Source organism: Lynx canadensis, chromosome A1 (genome assembly GCF_007474595.2).
Source record: "Lynx canadensis isolate LIC74 chromosome A1, mLynCan4.pri.v2, whole genome shotgun sequence".
In the NCBI taxonomy this organism is placed as follows: Eukaryota; Metazoa; Chordata; class Mammalia; order Carnivora; family Felidae; genus Lynx; species Lynx canadensis.
In genome coordinates, this window is record NC_044303.2 from 189,646,744 (window position 1) to 189,669,307 (window position 22,564).

A 22,564-nucleotide genomic window follows, 5' to 3' on the forward strand; every position below is an offset into this window, starting at 1 on the left:
AATAGAACTTAGCACAAGTTTGAATATCTGTTTTTCATCCAAAGAGGTTTATTCCTATAATACTGGAAGGCTGCTCTAATCACAGAGTTTAATTTCTAATTGGGTCCAACCATAAACAGTGGGCCCAATAATATAGTCTTGCCCTCTTTTATGGACGGTATCCTGACCTCAGATCTCAGTTCTGCCATTTATGGTTGGGCTCTTTTACCAACCTCACTGGCTTCAGTATATTTATCTGTGAAATGGGGATATTATTAGGACCTAACTAATGGGGTTGTGGTAAGGATTCATTGGAATGATTCCTGTAAATGCCTGTGCCCGGCACATGCTGAGTGAAGTGGGGACTCTTTATGTGAAAATAGGAGTGATTCTTATGCCAGTGAGGCCTGAGCAGATTCAAGTGTCCTCTCACTAAAAGTAAGAAGGGATAAATTTGCTTATACTGGGTTGATGGTGTTTTCTTTCATAGAGAAAGTTCCAAATTGCTGACTTTTGAGGTCACAGACTCTTCAGAAGCTGGAGGAAGGCACCGAGTCAGGTGTTTTGTTTCCTACATGGTTAATTGGTTGTAAAATGCTACTAAAACTTACTGCTTCTGATTGAATTAAGTGCCCTGGGAAATCCAGCTGTGAACAGGAGGGCACGGGAGGTTTTTCCTGGGTCTCTCTATTCGCTGTCTGTGGACAGCGCATGCTGGTAAATATGCACTGCCTTCACTTTTGCTTCCAGCTGCAGGTACTTTTCTGAATCTTCCCTTCACTCAACCTGCCAGCTGCCAAAGGTCTGGGAGAAAATCAAGCTTGACCACATCTGGATTTCAGGTGACAAGGATTCTCAGCAATAATAAAACAAAAGAAAACAAGCCATTCTTTTAAAAGCAAGAACTACTTTTGTTTTCTTAATGAGAGGAGTCCCATTTAGCAGAGCCACAGGGGTTCTTCTTTCATTATAACTTTTTAAAACTCAAAATTGGGCACAAAGAAGGCCTACCCTAGCCTCCCATACAAATGAGTTGCTGCTACTTCGGTTATTATAGCTTAGAACAAGAGATGCAAACAGGGACCCCTCTCTCAGATTTGTTTTGTCTGGCCCTTATATCGCCTGGAAGACTGGCACATTCTGCACTTAACAACCTATATTTCTAGCTTCTCTTGAGAGGGGAGGCTCTGGCAACACTGTCCTTATGTTCTCCATGGAGTCCGTTGGCTGGAGGATAACTGAGGCTGTCCATCGTAGACAAGGGATTTACTCTTCCATTCATATAGTTTCTGGTACACTGTCTGTGGTTGTACATGCAGCTTAGTTCACACATTGATGTTACCTACTTGGAATATATTATATATTATATTGTATAGAATATATTATTATATGTATTATACCTACCAAGTATATTAATATATGTATAATATATATGATATATTAGATATAATATATTCCAAGCAGGTAATATCAATGTTTGAACTATATATATTATATATATATATAGTATATATACTATATATTAGTGACTTAAGGAGAGGCCATAGGATATTGAAGTTGTATAGCCTGAAGTTACCAGGGCTTGACAGAATATAATATTCTCTTTCTTTTACACACTTTTTTGGGACCCTCCCTTCTGCTACCTTCTCAGCTTCATCATTGTGTCAGCATATCCATCTTTACACCTCCACCTTTTATGGAGACTGATGTTTGATGTTAGCTCCCCCTATCTTCTCTCCTGCCCACCTATCCCAGGGATAGGATCTCTATTAGATGGGACAATGGATTATATTCTATTATGGATTCATCTCTTAGTACAGAGTTTCTAAGCAACCCTAGCTTTCTATTTTTCTAGGTTCAATTCTAGTAGACCAGGACCCAATGTTTTTTTAGCCACCCAAACAAGTATCTGGTGACTAGCTTGAATTGGGCCTGATTAGCTTGACTTGAGTCACATGCCCATCTCTAAAGCAATCACACAGTTGGGGGGTGTGATGTTGTGACTAGCCAGACCTGGATCATAAGCACCACTCTTGTCTAAGCTTGGAATGAGTTTGTCCTGCTGAAATACAAGGACTCTTGGGTGATGGTGAGGAAGTTTTTCAAAAGGAGAATAGAGGACAGTTATCAAAATAGGGGGGAATGGATTCTGGGCAGTCAATTCCCAGACTCCTTCCACAACCTGTGAAAACCCTGGACCCATTCTACAGAAAAGTGTTACAAAAATTTGGATGCAATGTTGAGGTGTTCAAGAACTCCAGTGTATCATCCACTAGTCTCTAGGTTAAGGATATCTGGACTAGATCATCTGTAAGTTATCATTCCATTCTAGTGTTCTTTGTTTTATTGAATTTTTGACCAATTTTCATGATAACAGCTTCTTTGGAGTTTTGTTTCCAGTGTTTCAGGTTTAAGCTGTTAGAGAGTGACATGTGGTAGGGAGAGCAAAAGGGTATGACCTGTGAGCTACAAAGCACCCTCAGAAAGACTAAATTGTGTCATTGTTCGTCTACAATATTGCTTTAGTTTCATTTTCCATCAGCATCCTTATGATATCATGATAAATAGTGCTTAATAAAGTGTCAGATTCTATTTTGCATTATGATTTTAAAATGATAAATTTCTTTTTATATTTTTATGGACTAGAACACACAGACTTATTGGATCATTATAATAGAAACTGGAATAATTTGGAGCTCATAAGATTATTGTCAGTGCTCTGTGGGCATGATGCTCACTGGTCATTTTTATTTGGAGACTGATCCTGAGCTTTAAATCCAAATTAAGGAGTCACTTGTTTTTGTCTGAACTTGGCTTGTGTGACGTGTTGGAATGCAGTAATTTTTTTTTCCATGAGAGCCTTTGCTCAAATTAAATTTATTATCCCCAATGGTGTGTGAGCCGAGGATGGGATGCTGAGATTGGGCCGGGGAAAGTGTCCAGAAAAGTGAACAGACAAATGGAGTGGATTTTTAAAAGGATGATGATGATTTAAACAGGTTTCAAAAGAATTTTCATCTTTAGCAAGACTATGATTTTTCTCTTGGGACACAGCTTTTCAGCCGATGGCTTTTTTTTTTCTTTTTTCTTTTTTATATTTTTGGTAGAAAAGTGAGATTGTTTCTTTTCTTTGAAGCAAAAATTTATCAAATAGCTGCTTACTCTGGCAACCAGAAACTCCTTTATTTTTCTGTGGCTTGTGCTGGAGATGAGGTGGAATGGGTGAGGAGAATTCAATTGTTCTTTTCATTCAGAGGTGATTTGACATAAGTTATTGTGATGAGTTTCAGTGACACATGATTAGATGTCTAGCTCTTCTCTGCAATTCACTATTACTGATGCATAACTCCATCATTGCATTTATTACATAGTATTAACATTACTGTTGATTTTTTAAAAATAAATTAGGTATTAATTCTCAAGGTTCAATGTACATGAAAATTATTTGAGTATCTTACCCCCTAACTTACTCCCACCAAGGTGAGTTTCCCAGATAATTCTGATGCAGGTGGCCCTGGGAAGTATACTTTGGTGAGCCTCCATAAGGGCAGGAGCAGAGTTGTCTCTGTACTTGTGCTTAGCACATAGTGGGTGCTTAGTAAATACTTACTGAGTGAAAGATGGGCTGAATGAATAAATGGATGAGTTAAGGACGCACTCTGAACCAAGAAATAGCAAACCATCAAGAGCTTTAATCACTGGTTTTCAACAAAGTCATTAGAAGGTTATGTAAAATTTTGGAGGGAGAAGATACATTTCATATTATTAGTTACATGTCCTTTTGTACCTTTGGGTTATGCTTAAATGTTTTAAGAACAATGGCAAATTTAATTTAGAGATAATATTTTAAACTTTGATGTTGAGAATTGTTTTAAGTAGGAAGTTGAGGACATTGATGGTGTGGAATCTGCCCAGTTGATAGTCTTTTATGAATTATGCATATGTGAAACTAATAAATGATCTACATTTTACAAAGTGTAAGATGGGTAGCTCTTAACTCTTCTCATTTGAATTAACTGGCAAATCTAGAGCAAAAAGGCTTTGGCAAAGACACTCATCATTTTTAGTTCTTAATTTATCCATCACAGTATGGGGGCAACGTTCCCTAGGTTCTATGCTGAGTGACATTTCAGTTTTTACAACAATAAAGTTGTTTATTTTTCTTAAAGTAATCCTACTTACAGAAAATTGAGAAAATATAGGGAAAAAGGAAAGAAGAACAAATAATCTTTGTGTTATAATTTAAAGTTACTGCCATTAATATTTACAGTCAATTTAAGTCAGATATGCATTTTCTGTTTTCTATTATGCAGCCATACTAGGTGCTGTGGAAAATAGAATGGCACTCTAAAAGTGTCTGCAGTGTTATGGAGAAGCACATGATTACTTAAGTACCTGGAATACAATACGTGAAGACCAATTGTGACAAGAACTGTAACAGAATGTTGGAGGAAGTGGTTAATTCCAGCTGGGGTATTTGGGAAGGTTTCATGGGCTCAGGGCATTTAAGCTGCTTCTGTAAGGAAAAGTAGAATTATGGGAAGCTGAGATGGTATTGAAATTAGGGAAGGCATTTCAGGCCCAGGAATGCAGCCTATGGTGAAGGCAGGAAGGAAACTTTATGTTCAGGGCACAGGGTATAACTCAATGTGACTGAAGCAAAGAATGTTGGAGGGCCAATGTGTCTGGAAAGGTAGAATGTGGACATCTGTGGGAACTTTGAAAGATTCCCTGATCCATGGCTATTCGACCTTTCTTGGCAAATACTCAAATACCCTATTGTCATAAGAGTCAAGAAGTTTTCCTGGAAGTTTGATTTTAAGTGCTTTCCTTCTCTTTTATTTTTCTTTTGGAGGAAAACTTGAACCAAAGTAATTATGATCTTAATACAATTGGTATTAAAGGAGAATAATTGTACATGTTAGGCTTTTGAGGAATATTTGTCAGTTGAGTAAGTGAATGGTACTGAATGTTTATACTTCATAACATCTCGAAGAAAAAGTGAGTTGAGTGTCCAGAAAACCCATATGCTTCAGTTACTCTGGATTTGAACTTTTTGATCTCTCTCTGACATCTGTCACCTTCACAAGAGAAATTAATATCGAAACCTTTTGAGGACTCGGGAGGAAAAGTGAAATTCTAACATCAGATTCTAAATGAATCTGCTTTAAAATTTTAAACACAGGGGTGTTAAACAGAGGGGTATTAAAAGCCTTTGATTTTCAACCTGTGGCTTTCTGTCTGCAAAAAAGACATTCAAAGATAGTGACTAGTGGGACTGGTAGCTACATAATGTATGAATAAACCCTTGAAATGATGTTCATTGACTCCTCCCAAGAGACCCAGATTATATTGGTTTCGCTTTGGCCATCATTCTCCAAATTTGGTTTGGCTCTATTACCAGACCCACCCACTGAGTAGGCCTTCATTATAGTTAAAATCCATTTGAAATAGGCAAGAGTGGTCATGGGCAAAATTGAAACAAATTAAAATTTATAATTGGGAATATTCTAGTGACAATACCAGAAATTTTTATGTTGACTTTATCTCTAATTTTGAATGAATCTGAAAATGGTAGTAAGAGTATAGTCAGACATAGTCAGTGATGTGTACTGCCATATAATATAATATATACATAACATACGAAGGACTGTAGTTTAGTGGATGTGGGCTTCAAACCCAAACTGCCTACATTCAAATCCCAGCTGTACCACTTACTAGATAGGAAACCTTGGGCAAATTACCTAAGTATTTTATCTCAGTATCATTGAGATGAGAATAGCGATAGTACTTCATAGGGTTGTTGTGAAGAGTAAATGAATTAATACATTTAAAGCACTCAGAACAGGGCCTCCACACCTCCACATGGTATATTCATGTATTTGCTATAATAACTACTAAGTGGAGGCATTGAGGCTCCTCCTATCTCATTTTTTATGCTTGGCTTTCTGGAGCGGGACATTGTTATTGAAGCAACGTTGCTACTCTCATTTGCCTCTTTTCTGACCTGGAGAGGGAGTCTCACTAGTGACCCAGGATTCCAAGACCTGATGAATGTCTCAAGTCTTATCCCCTGGTCTGCAGGAGTTCTGTGCTGGGTGATTCCTTGAAGATCACATTCCTTGTGATGAAAATGGTTTAAGACAGATAGGTCTTCAGTCTGTCCCGAGCCCCGAGAAAGACAAACATACACTTGAGTTTGTTATCTACCTCATTCCTGCCAAGGGCCAGTGTTTGTACCTTAATGCACTTTTGGCGAGAAACACTTGGCACTTGAGTAATCTTTGTAAAAGAGGATCCCTGAAGATGAACGCCTTCTCTACAACACACAAGCTTATAACTTGTTGGATGTGTCATACTTTCTCACTTAATTTCCAGTCAAACCTTGTAGTTGGCGTTAAACTGCAGCATCCTTGCTCTCGCTTCCCTTCTCTGTGTCATTTCTAAAAAGTTTCAATTTATTCTTTCCAGATTGGTCATTGGTTATTTGTCCCCCTCTTTCCCTTTTCACTGTCCTGATGCTTTTTCCTAGCTTTCAGACTTGACTTCTAGCATAGGAGATCTATGTGCAATGAATGCTTTTTCTTAAAGCTATTTTTATTTATTTACTTATTTATTTTTTAAATGTTTATTTATTTTTGAGAAAGAGAGACAGAGACAGAGAGAGAGAGAGAGAGAGAAACTGGGGGAGGGGCAGAGAGAGAAGGAGATACAGAGTCAGAAGCAGGCTCCAGTCTCTGAGCTGTCAGCACAGAGCCCCACATGGCGCTCAACTCATGGACTGTGAGATCATGACCTGAGCTGAAGTCGAACACTCAACTGACTGAACCACCCAGGTGCCCCCTTAAAGCTATTTTTAAATTCTTTCATCTGCTGCTATTCTATACCAATACCTTACATTTATTTATTTATTTATTTATTTATTTATTTATTTATTTATTTATAAATTCTTGCCACTAATTATGTCCTTTCATCAAGGCCAAACTCTGAGGTAACAAATGCTTCTCAAGTTGATCATGTTCATCCTTTCAGGCTGAGAATACTTTCCAGAAATGCCCAAGATCTGAGGGATGTTGGCCAAAGGAAAAAGTAAACTCCTTGAAGTCAGTAGCCAGTAATACAGGCAGCCACATGCTCTCCCCCAGGGATCCCCAATATAGTGCCACAACTTGGTACCATTCCACCTTCCACTGTGGGGAGAGAGAAGAGAATTTGCTTCGTCTGCAAAGAATCCCCTCAAGGTTCTTGTTTCTTTCTTTCTTCCTTCCTTGCTCTCAAACAGAACTGCAGGGGTTTGAGTCAAGGCAGATATTCTCTCACTAGTGCATTTTAATATCAGAAGAGGAAAGGTGGTCAGCCTGGTGGTGAGAGACCTTTGCCCTTACACAGGTTTGGCTTCCTCAGCCCGCCCTTGTGGCATCCTTGGGATTTTGGCAGACTTATGGGTATCATATTTTCACATGGATGAACTGTACTCTACAACTTCTTCTGTGTACCAGGAACCCAGAAGTGTTGGCATTGAAAGTAGAGGTTTTTCTTTCTAGCTGTTTTGGCTCCTCTGTTTTGAAGGGAGACCTATTTTTCATGGCTGTGGCCATGGGAGTCTTGTTTACCTCTTCACGGATGATGACGATGGGACAGTGATGGCGTTTCTGAAACAGCCCCTGGCAACTTGAGAGGTCTGGGTAGGGATAGTTGCCTTCTGGTTAAACATTTTCAATTTGGGAGAATACTCATACTCCTGGAAAGTCTTCCTTGGGTATGTCTGGGCAGTAGATTTGATCATGGAGGCAGGCAGTTCTATGCTTCAGTATCAAAGCAGAGATGATGGGGCAGTCTAAGGAAAGGACTTCTCCAAAAAAGCCCTTTGATTCGTGAGGCATTTCCCTCTGTACCCTCCAGTTAGCGTGTGTGCGAGCAACTTGAACTTCACACAGAAGGGGCCCCACAGTTGTTTCCACACAGCTGTTTCCTGCACTGGGGGAGAGTGAGTCTCCGTGTCCTGAATCTCTTTGGCAAGGATCATCTGCCACATAACCATCTGTGGGCATAAGTCAGAGGAACTTTTGGGGAGCCTTAAGACTGCAAATGGGGGTTTTATGTCTTAGTTTAGGTGTGCCTTGATGCTTTTCTTTTCCAGCCTAGACATTATGATAACAGCTGAAAACATCCAAACGTGATTTTTCAGAATTTGGGTGGAGGAGGTAAAAAGTCAACCTGCTCACCTTGATCTATTGCGATGCTTTGCATAATATTTAATGATGTACAAGCTGTCGCCTAATGGTCGGTTTTACTGTGTGTGCCCTTCAGTTCTGACTAGCTGGAGTCCTCCATGATTTAAGCTGCTACCTCTCTCCTTTATGTGTCTTGGCCTTTGGGTAAAACTGCTCTGGTCATTATTGTCTCTCCTTGGTTTCTTCTTTTTTCTTTTTGTAGGTCATTCAATGAAATCTGTAGTTCTCGTCAGTTACATAGGTCTTTGCTTCTTTTCTTAACCTTAACATTCAAAGACAGAAGAATACTTTTTGTACCTGAAAATCTGAACATTCTTAGTGCTAGGCAGTGAGCAGTTGCCATAAATAAATGATGATGAAAATAATTATCTCTTTTTCTATGCCAGGTACTATTTAAACATTTCACATACGTTACTCATTTTATTCTCAATAACCCTCTAAAGCAGGTTCTGTTATTTCCCACATTTTACAGATGAGAAATTTAAGGTACAGGGAAGTTAAGTAATTTCTCTAAAGTCACACAATTAATTAAACAGTAAAGTTAGGATTATGACAAAAGCCACACAGGGGTCCTGGAGAGAAGTACTGTTATTTTCATGTTTTCGTAAGGCCACTGCAGAAATTTACCCATGGGGATCTTATCTCCAACCCAAGTTCTTGTCCAAAATTCTCTACTGTTGTCTTTATTGTAGAATGTTCTCATTTCTATCCCTTGGGAGTCCTGGATTCTGTTTAGGTGAACAGATTTACTAAAAACCCACTGGGTTCTGAGTCTTGTGTCATGTTCTGGGTATACAGAGATGATTTTTATTATGTTGTTATTTTACATCCTCATATAGATGGATCAAAACATGTTGGCTATGTCAAAGAATTTTCCTTTTGGGGGAGCCTAGAGGTATCTTTGGTATCCAGTACTCTGCTAGTCACATAGAAGAATTCCCAATGTACTATCTATTGGTTGGTAAAATGTGACACAAGTAAACCATTGAATAAGCAATTTTGTTCTACAAATGTGTGTGTTCGGTTCAGTGAATGTTCAGTGATGAGCTAATGTTGTACATTAGCCTGACTGAGGAACCTAAATACAACTTTTAATAGGCTGTCACTTTTGGTTTTATGACCACCACTTTCCTAATTTTTAGTATTCTAAAAAGCTCAATGGCTCAACTGTTGAGCTCTTACTGGGTTGGCTTTTGAAAAGCTACATTATCTTGAAAAAAATCATACAACTAGAAGTCAGAACATGTGGGTTGTAGTTCCAGCTGTTGTAACTATTATAACTGTGTGGCTATTCTCATGTCTTCTGATCTCTCAATTTTTTCATATGTGCAATGAAACAGTTCAACTAAGTGATGGTTAAGGTCACTTAGAAAGTCTTGCAATTCATGGAAACAAACATATACCATAAGGAGTCTTTTGACCAATATAGGTTATGAGTTTAGTTTTGACTGTAGATAAATATCTTAATTTTGTTGAGTCTTAGTTTTCTTCCTTTTAAATAGGTTGATGATTCCTGGCATGCTTAATTTATAGGACTTCTATGAGGATTTAGTGAGATACTAGAGATGTAAGTGCTTTGAATCACATAATACACTGTATGAACATAAGATGATATTATTCATATTGAAAGTTACCAGAAAGGTGTTGGGTTTTTTGCCCCACACTCTCCATCCCCCCCCCCCCCCAAAAAAAAAAAGACTGGAGTTTGGTTCTGATTGGGCTGTTTCCTGGAGTTTTTGGAACTCCTTGGAACTCTACAGGGTCAATAGGGGCTTTGTCCTGTCTCTAGTTCATTTCCCACGGTTCGAATAAGGCTGTCACACTCTTTCTCCTGACAACACTTTATCAAACATATCCGCCACACAAAATGTGGTAATTCATGAGACAAAAGTGAGGTTTTGAGTTACAATAACCTCCGCTTTGTTAAAAGCCCCCTGAGAATCTGAGATCTTCTCCATAGGCCAGCAGACATGCATGCGTCCCCCGTTTACAAATGCCTTAAAAACAGCCTGATAAATCATCCCCAAAATGTGTGTGCTACATCTAACTCTGTCCCTCAGTGGGGATATTTTTAACTCCTACTTCTAAGTCCTCTCAGTTCCTTTAAGGAAGTGCGATCCGAAAGGGTCAGGCATTTGGCATGTACTTAGGGGAAACTTTGAAAGAATTCCTGAGGCTCCCCCTGGGGTAAGGCTGGCTTTCCCCAAAAGAACAGGCCCTTCAGAGCATCTTTGCCACATAAGGGCTTGTGTGAGGCCCCAGGCACCCGTTGATGCCGTCTCTTCCCTGCGACAGATGGCCAAGCCTTCAATTTCAGCAAGCGATCCACTGTGGAGAGGGCGGGCAGGAGATTCTGGCAGCGTGCCAGGTGACAGGGCAGCTTAGGGTAACAGGGATCCGGTGTGTGCCCGGCATAGCTTTTGTGCTAACGATGGGCTGCTGACAGGCACCTCGCCCCTGCTCATCGTTAAGGCAGAAGATCCCCTGCTCCCTTGATTCTGTTTCTCTCTGGCAGAGCTAGCGTCCTGTTTGCCTGCCTTTCAAAATCCATTTTGGCACCAGATGGCCCCCCTCATGGTGGCTAGCAGTTGTCTGACTTGAAGATGCCAGAGGGTGTGCTGACAGCTTCTTCTAACACAACCTGAATCTGGCTGTCGGTCTGGGCTCAAATGTCTAAAACACACACCCGCGGCAATATTATCAGCCCTGGGGAATCAGGGGTGGGGGCACTGGAGGGAGAATGGCGATGATGTCTCCCTCCACAATATTTATGCTACTGGTATGGAAATAATAATACCAATACTTATTCTTATTTGTACACTTATTGGCACAAATGCCATTGTGGTGCAATTACTGTTGATGGTATAATTAGCACTAATATCAGTACTTCACCACTTCTGTTATTACTAAAACTACTATAAGCATAATGGTTAAGGACACAGGCTCTGTCCAAATTTGAGTTCCAGACGCACGAACCTTACGGTAAGTTATTCAACTTCTCTGAACCTCAATGTGTTCATCCATAAAATGGGATTGATAGCAGAGGTTATTTAGGGGGATTGAATGGGAAAAATGTATTTGCATTTCTCAGCACCTTGCTGAACATGTTAAGTACCTAATTCATGGGAGCCGTTATTATTACTGGCCCCATCACCATGCTTACCATGTGTCAGGCATTATCATGGTTCATTTTTACAATTGCCTTATAAGGTAGGGACTGTCCTTATACCCAATTTATAGATAAGGAAAGTGTGGAGCAGAGAAGTTCACCTACTTATCCAAAATCACACAAGCAGTCAGTACCTGTCAAAGTTGGGACGTGAACCCCATTCCGGGTATTTCTAAAGGCTGTGGCTTTTCCTCTGTACCACATTGTTTCTCACTGTCAGTTTCGTGGCAATCAGTCCTCCCCTGAGGCTTGGCGTGGCTTTTAAATATGCCCTTCCAACCAGCTGTGCTTGAAAGAGGCAGCCAGTTTTTACATTTCAGGTGCCTTTGGCTTAAACCCCAGCAAGATGGCCGACTCTCTCTCTCCCTGAGCTTCACCATTTCAGCTTCTGAAAGCCATGTGTGATCACAGGGCCACCCAGCTCTTGCCTTCTGAGAGCTCAGAGGAAAGGACAATGCTGAGGCACTTGGGGTTATGACCACTCCCTCAAACGTCTTTCTCTTTCCAAGTCTGCCCTATTGAAAGGGGACTTGAGTAGGACCAGCTGACTGCTGGCGGGAATGACTGTGCTGTTCTTTGTACTGGGGAAGGGGTGCCAGAGCCCAATTCCATTTTACACGTTTGGGCTTCAGCGGTGTTCCACGAGTCATTTATCTTGTGTGAAGTGTTGATAAACTTTGGCCTCTATGGAGAGAACCTGGAAGTAGGGGCAAATGATTATTCAGAGGTTTCCTTTTATTGATGGGTGGTTGAATGGTGCACGATGTTGAAAGCGTCGTTTCAGGCAAGTGTTTGTATTTTAAAATGTTCTTTTAGTTGACAAAGTTATCGTCACTTTTCAGAGTTACTCCCACACCATATTCTTCTGTTGCCAGATTCTAAGAGACCGGGGAGGAGAGAGATTCTTCTAGGACCTCTCTCAGTTCAGTAGTCAGAAACCAGTTAAACCTCGTGTGACTTTGTGCTATGTTCTCCTTACTGAGGACCCCTGTGTTATTTGGTTAATAGACTTTGTGCTCAGAGCTAAATTCAGACTGAGGCATCATGGCTTGATAGTTCTTCACAGACTGTGTGCATTGAGGTGGGAATTTTGTACTCCAGTGTGGGAAAAGGTGACTTGAAGTGGGAGAAAGGTGAAGAAAAGAACATGCCGGAAAAATTTAACTGACTGGCATTTTAATGCATTCTGGTGTTTTGGGGAAATATTTGGGCCTGAAATCTGTAGGCCTAAAAGTAAAAGGGAATGGAGAACTTAGGGTGGCTTTTAAAATGCTTCTTTCCCCAAACATGAGCAAATGAAGAACATATAGATTGCCAGCATTAATCTCCTAATGGTACATCTTTGATACCTGCTGTCTTTGTGTAATGGACTTTAACAACTACAATGAAAGAAATAAGTGATAAGGTCACCATCTAATTTATCATCCATAACAGGACACTTTTGAGAGTTAACGTGGGTACCATAATATTTACAGTAATATAGCTGGTGTAAACTGGGATTGTTCCTGGGAAATTGGGACTTTTGGTCACCCTAGCAAGTAAAACCCATGAATCTCACCCTAGAACCAACTCAGGGACCAAGGTGGCAGTGAGGTTCTGATTCATTCGCAAAATAGCTTTTGTCTATAGTAGGCAGTATAAGAAAAACATATAGGAAATACTTGAGAAGTCAAAGGACTTCAGTCAGTATGTGAATCTTATCTACTTCTCGTGGGTACTACTAATTAGACGATTTTATTTGGAGATGCTGAAATAAAAAGTGTTTACCATGTCCTCATATTCATCCAGCATACATTTAGCTGGTTCATCATCTGTTAATTTACGGGGCTTAAATTACATGTTGTTGGGGACCATGAGTAATTCTCAGGCAATTACACCCAATTGGAACCTACCTTAAATTTACAGTGAAGACTTTCCCTCTGTCTGAGTAAAAATACTTCCTTGGGGGCTTAATTCTTTTGTGAGATCTGTTGGCAGCACTAAAAGCGTTTCTTTCACAGAACAAGTCCAGCTTGGATGCAAAACAAAGGCTAAAGTTTTAAACAAAATAGTGACTCTAACACCATTCTAAATATTTCAGAAAATCTGCGGAGAATAGAATGCGCAACCCAGACGCGGCTTACTACTTTTTCTCCCCCCCTTCCATGTCAGGACTGAAATGCTAACCATGATAATTTGTTTCTCCACAGGTTCTTCTTGAAATTTTTCCTCAAATGTAACCAAAATTGCCTAAAGAATGCAGGAAATCCACGTGACATGCGGAGATTCCAGGTGGGTTTGTCTTGTCTTTCTTAAATTTCAATAATGGCATGAGTATCAGGAGAGGGTAAAAAAAAAAAAAAAAAAGTCTTAGGCAGAAGAAGATATAGAGTCTAGTTATTTCCCCAGACGTAAAAAGCAGGTGAGGCTCCTGGTCCCCCAGGTCTCTGTGCTCTTGGAGTTGTTTTTATGAAGGAAGAATTGGGACCAAACCACCTGCGTTCACTGTTTGAGACAGTGATGTCCTTTGAGCCTAGTTTGGCTTCCTGAATGGACTCTTAGGCTTCAACTGCTTCAGGGTAAGTGAAGTACATAGAAATGATGCATTCTTTCTAAAGTTTTATAAGTAGAAAACTCTTAAATAAGATCTTTGTTCTGTTTTAGAATTATGCCCTCTTCTTCTTTCCTTTCTCTTTGTACTCCTCTTCCAATCCTGGAAATTGTCAGCAGTAAGTGTCTATTAAAAATGGACCCTGATGCAGGTGGGCACATCTAGAGTGATATGGGTGACACTCAGTTCCGTGTCAGCAATGTCCTTCTACAGCATGTGTGAAGGTCCTCAAGCAGCAGTCAGATCTGCCACCATATGTGGGTGGTATGTTCACCTCATATAATTATACACTTACTGATGGAAGAAGATGTGAAAGCAAAGTGTTAATTTCGAAGACACAAAATGGTAGTTGGGTTTTAGGAAAGGTTGCTAAGTTCTAGATAGTGGTGCTTCTCAAACTCAGAAGTGTCAAGAATGCCCTGGGGATCTTGTTAAACTGCTAATGAGGTCTCAGGTGGGCTTGAAACTCTAAATTTCTAACAAGCTCCCAAATGATGCTAATGCCATGGACCACACTTTAAGGAGCAAGGTTCTAGACTTGTGTTGCCTTCCATCTCATTTTATGGCTAACTCTTTGCATGATCAATGTTAGTTTTCCTATCAGAGTGATGTAATGATATATATGTCCATATAGTCTTTCAGTGAAATCGCTTCTCGGCCTTTTGGCTAAGATCAAGTGTAGTCTTTCAGTGAAAACAGCATGGTGTTTAAAGTATATTCTTGGGTATATTTCATCAGCATGAAGTGTAGATTGACGTGTATGATCTCTGAGAGGATCTTGAAGAATTTTAGCTGTACATTCGCACATGGGAGAAAGGGATGGGATGATTCTGAGCATTGATTTTCATTATTTTATTTTATTGAAAAAAATTTTTTTAACTTATTTATTTTGAGAGAGAGAGAGAGAATGAACACAAGCAGGGGTGGGGCAGAGAGAGAGAGAGAGAGAGAGAGAGAGAGAGAGAATCCCAAGCAGGCTCCACACTGACAGTACAATACTGAGTTTGAACCCACAAACCATGAGATCGTGACCTGAGCCAAAATCAAGAGTCCAGCACCAACTGAGCCACCTAGGTGCTCCAAGCATTGATTTTTAGATGTCAAGATCTCTTTGTCTCCAAGATGATTTTTTTTGAGAGGTGAGACTTATTAGTCTCATGAAAGAGACTAATAAGACAAATTTGGTAGAAAGAAGCCATTCTCTCCCAAGATTCTGAAGAATTTTTGTAAAATCATTTTGGCCTTGCCACCTTTTGTCCTGAGAGATCTGAGGAAGAGAATCCCTGGATTCCTAGTTTCCTGGAAAATGTTTCTCCTGGCTAGTTGCTGACCCCAAGTTGGTAGACTTGGGTGCTTTGCTTCCCACACATGATTTTTTTTGTGTAGAGTGGGATTAGCTTTGCTGGTAAACAAAACATGTGATGTCACTAGGTGTATATTGCTCAGTGTCTTGAAACATGAGATTGGGTTTCATTATAAACTGTTTTGCAGCTTGCTTTGGCCCCAAGATGAGCCATATATCTATCTCCCTTGACCGAGCCTGGGTTATATCATAGCAAGGCATATCCAGGCACAAACCAATTCATGTTTAATAAACATGTCTAATAGACACGTGTCATGACTTACGAATATCAGGATCAACTTTCTTGTGCTTCTCAGGGCAGCAGAGTTAAAGGTAGACTTTAGTGACATTGGGGACCTAAGAGTATTTATATAAGACTTCTGAGGCTTTGTTTTCCCTCATAGGACCTGCTAGTAAAATGTCTAAAGGTCTTAAATTATAGGATGTAGCTCTTATGTGGGATGAGAAACCAACTCAGTCCGTTATTTTTTATAGAGTCTAGAAAGCTTTATTTTTGCAGATAAAATAGTTGTTCTTCACTTAGTAGAAGGGCTACTGAGATGAGGGGGCATGAACTGAATTTCTGGAAAGCTTCAGTTTCCTCAACTCTAAGATGGAGTAAAAATTATCATTCTGCTTATTTTACAACATATGAGTAACAAGGTTTTGTATGCATAACTAATTTGCATATGATAAAATGTAAATGTAAGCTTTTAGAGAAAGTAGTTGTGATAAACTGAAACTGGATCATTATTTCAGTACAGGGTTTCTCAACCTAGGCACAATTGACATTTTAGACTGCATAATCCTTATGCAGTTATGGGGGAGGGGAGGTTTGTCCTGCACATTGTAGGATGTTTAACAGTTTTTTACTTGCCTCTATCCATAGAAACTCTTTCATGCCCTAGCCCAGTCATGGCAACCCCAGATGTCTCCAGACATTTGTCAGTGTTCTCTGTCAGTGAATCTCCTAGTTGAGATTCATTGGTTCAGTTCTATACCTGATGACTTCTGACAGACTCTTCCTGGTGACAGTGTGACCATCCCAATGAGTGCTCTCTGTTATAAGGCATGAGAGCTGCCTGACACAAGGTCCATACTGTCCTTCAAATACATATGCTCTTCCCTGTGAGTCTCCAACTGTCCTCAAGTAGGTAGACTCCTCTAAATATGGGCAGCAACCTTGACCACCACAGAGTTAATTTTTGCATTGAAGAAGAGCTCTTCCCATCAGCAAGGACAAATTCCTTACTGGATCACAGATTTAACCTGCTTTGTTCCCATCACCCACTCGTCACTTCCTGGGAGAGGATAGAGGGAGCTTGTGGCAGAACGAACACTGATTCGTTTTGTTTTGTGTCTGTGTATGTTTACATGTCTCATTAATTATAATTTTTCCACAATTAGCGTGTGGTCTTACACATGTTGGCACATGAGTGTTTATGCAATTAGAGAATGGAGAAATTGCCTCAATAAAATTAAAGTAACACCTCAAATAGCCCTACTGAACCTTTCTAGTTTTTCCCCTGGGTTGTTTCTTTCATGTTTATTTCCTCCTGTGTTCTCTGCATCATTTCATGCTTGTAGCCATTCCATCCTTCTTGAACCCATCTTTTCCTCGGATTCCACACAACAACATTCACTCATTCTCAGCCCTTTACAAAGGGATGCTCTTTATTTCCTCTCCCGTAAATGTTGCTCTTCCCTAAGTTTTCTTTAGAGGTCCAGATCTTTTCTCACTTTGTAGGCTCTCTTGAGTATCTTCTCCATTCTCAGCAACTTAACCACTAGTCAGGCACTCAGAACTCTTAAGTCAGGCTCCCTGAGACCTGACATCTAGATCCAAACCTAGAAGTCCAGCTGCCTATTGGATACTTCTAGGAGCTTTCACCCAGTGGGCCCCAAACTCCATTGTCATCATCTTTCTTTTCTTTTTTTGTGCTTTCACCACAAGCTGGCTTTTCTTCTTATGTTCCCTATCTTGGTTTACTTCTGATTACATTAAATGCCGGGGAAATGACTGTTTATATTTCTGTCAACATTCAGTGTGTTCCATATATGTGTGTATAAATATACATGCCCAAATGTGTACCTTGATGTACATGTATGGACATTGGCTATGATGATGATGATGATGATGATGATGATGATAAAACTAATTTATTATATGAGAAGTATTGTGTTAAGTATTTTACATAAGTTTTCATTTTATCTTCACAATATCCCTGTTAGGAATGTGCCAATATTATATTTATGAAATGTAATTTTAGGAATGAGGAACTGAGGCTTAGAGGGGTTAAGGAACTTGTTCAAAATCACACATTTACTAAGTAGGAAGGAGGCAGTGATTTAACTCATCATTCTGACTCAGATGTTATCTAATGTTGTAGAGCAGTAAGGAACTTGTCCAGTATCTATAGGAAGACCCTTATTGCAGAGAAAATAAGGAAGTCTGTCAACATCGAAGAGCCATAGTGCTACCCATGAATGTATGCTGGAATCTCAGGAAAGCCAGCTGCTTGTCTTATAATAGGCCTAAAGATACCATCTGCATGAAGAACATTGGAATACCACTAAAGTTCATCAGGCAGAGAGTGGAGTTGCATGAAAGGAGAAGAACTTGAATATTGTTTCTGAACAGAGCTACAGTGTTGGCCAATTTTTATTTGTATGAGCTTTAGAAAAAGAAGCTACTACTCAGAAGATTGCTTGAGCTTCACCTAACCTAGGGAGGTTTGGGCCACTTCTCCAGAGCCAAAAAGACCCATCACCTAGATGGAACATGAGTAAAGTGGCTCCAGATATCTCACAGTACTCTGTGACAAAATCATACTGCAGTTCCCAAATCTTAGGGCTGAACCAAGAGGGGGAAAGATCAGTCTTCCCTGCAGCTATCCTGGCTGACAGAGATGTGTCATAGAGATACTAGTTGAACGTTGCCTGTGAATAAGATGTATAATTTCCATCATTTCTCTCATAGTGTACCATTAGGAAGTTGATTTTATGTTATTGTTGCCTCTGAGAAGGGATGAGAAAGTGTCTTTTTGGCAGGAGAAAACTCTGGTCTACCCTTGACATATCAATGTGGCTTTTCCCAGTTCTAAGTTATTGAAAACCTTAGACCTAGAGACATCTGATGGAAAAACGTTCTCTTCTGACTGTTAAATAGGCTCTCTCCAACAGTCATGGATGCCACTTTTCTCTCATCTCATTTTGTATGCTCACCAGGCCAGCCTGATCTTCATACAGCCATGCCAGAGCATGTCTCCTCTGAACAGCAATCAGGGGCCTGTGTAGGTGACTGAGGAGGACATAAGAAAGGTTGTTGATCTCTTGACATGTAAAGACATTCTGTCAAGCAAACTCAGCCTCAGAGCGGCTGAGCTTCTGGTGTGTAAACAGAGACTACTTAATTACACAGGTCATGTCAATTAGTGTGACCTTAGCGTTTTCAAGAAATTAATCACTTTCTGCAGAGCTCAGCTGTGTTCATACTTTAAGGCATTATGGAATAAACCTTGTAGAAAATCTGGTACAATATTTTTTTTCTTCTTCTTCTTAATTTACAATGGGTGTTTTCTTTTGAAATGCCCAGGCTGTGGTTTGGGTAACAAACTTGCTTTAATACAACAGTGGATATAGGCTTCATTCAGTTCTGGTGGGTATGAAGAAGTAGGGAGGAAGGGAAAAGGTGGGGGTAGGTTAGATGGAAACAGCTCATGACAGGGAGAAATTCACTGTGACTAAAGAGCCTGTTTCTTCATCTTGACACTAAAAAGATGCTAATGTCAAAGGACGGTGTTAAAACCATGTCACGGGTCTGGTTTCTAACTGACAGGAGCTAGACAATTCCAGGTTAAGATTTAAGTCCTTATCAATAGCTTTCCTTGTTGGGGCTGGCAGCATGAGGATGGTGAGGAAAGGGACAAGAATTGGGTACAAGCTGTCATCACAGTAGATGCCATAATACCTAGGAACTGGTATCATTTCCAAATTCATCTTATCTCTTCAACAAAAATTTTCCATAGGCTACAAATCTATATTCATGTATAGATGTTAGATCTGTGACTATATATGAACATAAATTTAAGACATATTCCTTCCTTCATGCATGCATGCACTCAGTATTTATGGATGTAGTAAATGGTGAGTATATCATGATGAACAAGAAAGACAGGGTGTTTGTCCTAATGAAGATCATATTCTAGCTGGGGTCTATTAGTTAGGATGATACTAGCTGCTATAATAAATAGAACAAAGAATATAATGGCTCATACACAACAGGTTATTTCTTGCTCACATAACAGTACAAGGCAGGTGTTCTTGGTCAGTGGACAGATCTTGTACATGAAGTGATTTGGGGACTGGGGCTCTTTTTGTTTTGTGTCTCCACTATCCTCTAGAACTTCACTGTCTCCATCCATCCAGCTTAAGGGTAAAGAGTATATGGAGGGGGCTCATGGGCTTCTTAAAACCTGGTCTTAAAAATGACCCTTGTCACATCTGCCCATATTCTATGGGCTAGAAGTCTGTCACACGACCAGATATAACCACAGAGAGACCTGCAAGTATCTACTTGTACAGCCCAAGGAAGAGAGGAAATGGATGTGTGGGTAACAGTTACCATTGGCTGCTGCAATGTTTACAGATGAATAATTACAAATCGTTAAAAATTTTCATTATTGCTCTAAAGAGTATTAATACTATGAAAGAGAATACATGTGGGATAGGGGATAGGAACCTAATTTAAAGTGGGTGACCGGGGAAAACTTGTGAGGAAGTGACATTTAAGACCAGAGCTAACAGATAAGAATAAATCATCTTGAGAAGAGCCAGAAGAATTTTCTGAGCAGAGAGAACAGCAAACTCTAAAATCATGTTTATTTCATGTTTATTGGAGGAGACAAACAATCTTCTTTCACTCATTAGTCATTTTGTGTGGGGGATGGGAAACCACCAGGAGAAACCACCAGGTTACTCATCCCGAATTCCCACCAAAAATGTATTCTTTTAAAAATGATGACATGGGAAATGACGGTAAAAGGCAACTCTCTGCTTTTGTTTTTTTTATGTGTATGTGTGAATTCTGATTCTGTAAATTTTGGAGAATCCTTGTTATTTATTCAAAAGCCCAGAGAGGCTCTGAATCAATATATTATGTGGTATGCTTAGAGGATTCTTAAAATACATGCCCTACCTCTGCGGTTTCAGTCTGTTTTTAAAGGCACTTAAATAAAGAAGGAAATATTTGTATCCTTTTTATTTCTCTCCCACTGTCCCCCACCCCGTTTCATATTGTTTTGACAAATAGCGCATCTCGCAATTAAATTCTTTACCAACAGAATGCTAGGGGCCCGAGCTGCAATCACTCTCTTCATACAGAATAATTTCAAGATGCACCACGCTGATTAATTATACTGAAAGCAGCTCTAATGATAGTTTCAGAATACAGGATTAATTCACATAACATGGTAAATACAAATGGTGGATTTTCAACCTGATATATTAAACCATTACAGCTTATTGGGCAAATATGTATCTTGGCATGAGCCTTATGCTGGGCCTTGGCAGAAAATATGCATCACTGAGAAGGAATCCTTATGAATGCGATTTGGTGAGTGGTGGCTCTGCACTTAGGGGAAATAAATTTCTACATTAAGTACAGTCGCTATTGAAGAAATGTAAAATACATTAAAGGATAGATGTTTAAAAGTGTTTGGTTTGATCAGTGTTGCCAGTGGATATTGGTTCTGAGGATGCTTATACTTATTGAGACTTACCAACAAAAGATATCCTTACATTCTATTGCTTTTTAAGTTGTAACTTACAGAGCTCTTATTATGTGTGAGACGCTGTACAAGGTGTTTTGCATGAATGATCTTATTTATTTTTCCTCTGCTCTTTCCCTTGTTTCCTTTGCTCCAAACAAGCATTGGAGCACATTGGCTTTCCTTATTTTCTTTCTTTTCTCTTTCTTGAATACACCAAACTTATTCCTGCCTCAGGATCTTTGCACTTACTAATTCCATCTTCCTAGGAAATTCTTCTGCCACTTCATTGAATAGCTGGCTACTTCTTTTACTCAGATTTCAGCTAAAACATCACCTCCTCAGAGACGCCTTCCTTAATCACCCAATCAAAAATAGATCTCACCTAGGTATCGTTTCATCCGCATTGTATTTTATTCTTGGAACCTTTCACATTCAGAAATTTTCTTTTATTGTTTACTTACTGTTGGAAAACCCCTTTCTGTCCCTGATAAGCACTGAGTTCTTGGTACATTGCTGCTTCTCTAGTATACAGAATAATGCCTGGAGTATAGTAGGCACACAACTTATTCCTATGATTAAGTGACTTATATAAGGTTACAAACTGGTAAGTGATGGAGTTGCAGTTCACATTCAGGACTCTCTGACCCGAGAATCTGAGCTGTTGACTAATATGCTATTTTCTCGCTCCCAATTTTCACATCCGTGTGTCATAGAGTCATTAGTAGAGAACACACATGGCAATTCTGTATGTTTTGGCTCACTGCTACTTAAAATAGCCAGTGGGAACACATAAATGGAGAGCACCTGTTAAATGCCAATGACACCATCAAGAGTCATCAAAGGTATCCTGATCCACAGAGAGGGGAACAAGATTCAGGTCACTGAGGAGCTTTTATGTGAGCATGTGTCACAGTTCAGGAGACAGAAGCTGAGTTTAGTGTCCAAAGGTCCAAATTAGTTTAATGTAAGTATCTGAGGATTTAGAAGTGTCTGCTCTTGTCTTACTGTTAAAATAGGAGATATTTTTGCCTTGAGCCTTAAAGAGTAGATTTAATTCAGTTACTCACTCCCATTCTCCTGCAGTTCTGCTCTGCTACATCCTGTAGGTTCATGCGTCCTCCATAATTTTTAATGAGTTATTTGGGATCTTTCAACCAGATAGAAACTGGCAATCAGGCAGGTTTCAGAAATGATCTCATTCCATATCAGTCAAGGATATTTTAAAGGACAAAGTTAATGAAGACCTAACTCCTAACTGCCACAGACCATTTTTATGTATATAATACTTAAAGTGTAGTCAATCACTTAGACCCCAGAGATGTATACTGGAAGATACTAGCAGACTCAGGAGAGAAAGGACTTAGGCCAGGAGTTTGTATTGAGGGTCCAGAGGCTGTTGTGGGTAAGAACTGGGCCTGGAGTCTGAAAGTTTCCCTTCAGGTTTGCCTCTGCTCTTAATTTGTCTTAAGACCTTGAGGA

At 39.7% G+C, this 22,564-nt stretch overlaps 1 protein-coding gene and 1 pseudogene across 3 annotated transcripts in view; both read left to right on the plus strand.

The window, feature by feature from the left end:
- Nucleotides 1–22,564, plus strand: part of EBF1 (EBF transcription factor 1) — a 390,388-nt gene that overhangs the window by 233,625 nt on the left and 134,199 nt on the right. For all 3 annotated transcript variants that reach the window (XM_030328392.1, XM_030328402.1, XM_030328416.1), the window contains exon 7: nucleotides 13,572–13,653. In XM_030328392.1, coding sequence (XP_030184252.1) covers nucleotides 13,572–13,653 — 82 coding nt within the window. The remainder of the gene's footprint in view (nucleotides 1–13,571; nucleotides 13,654–22,564) is intronic.
- LOC115527060 lies at nucleotides 14,619–14,845 on the plus strand (annotated as a pseudogene).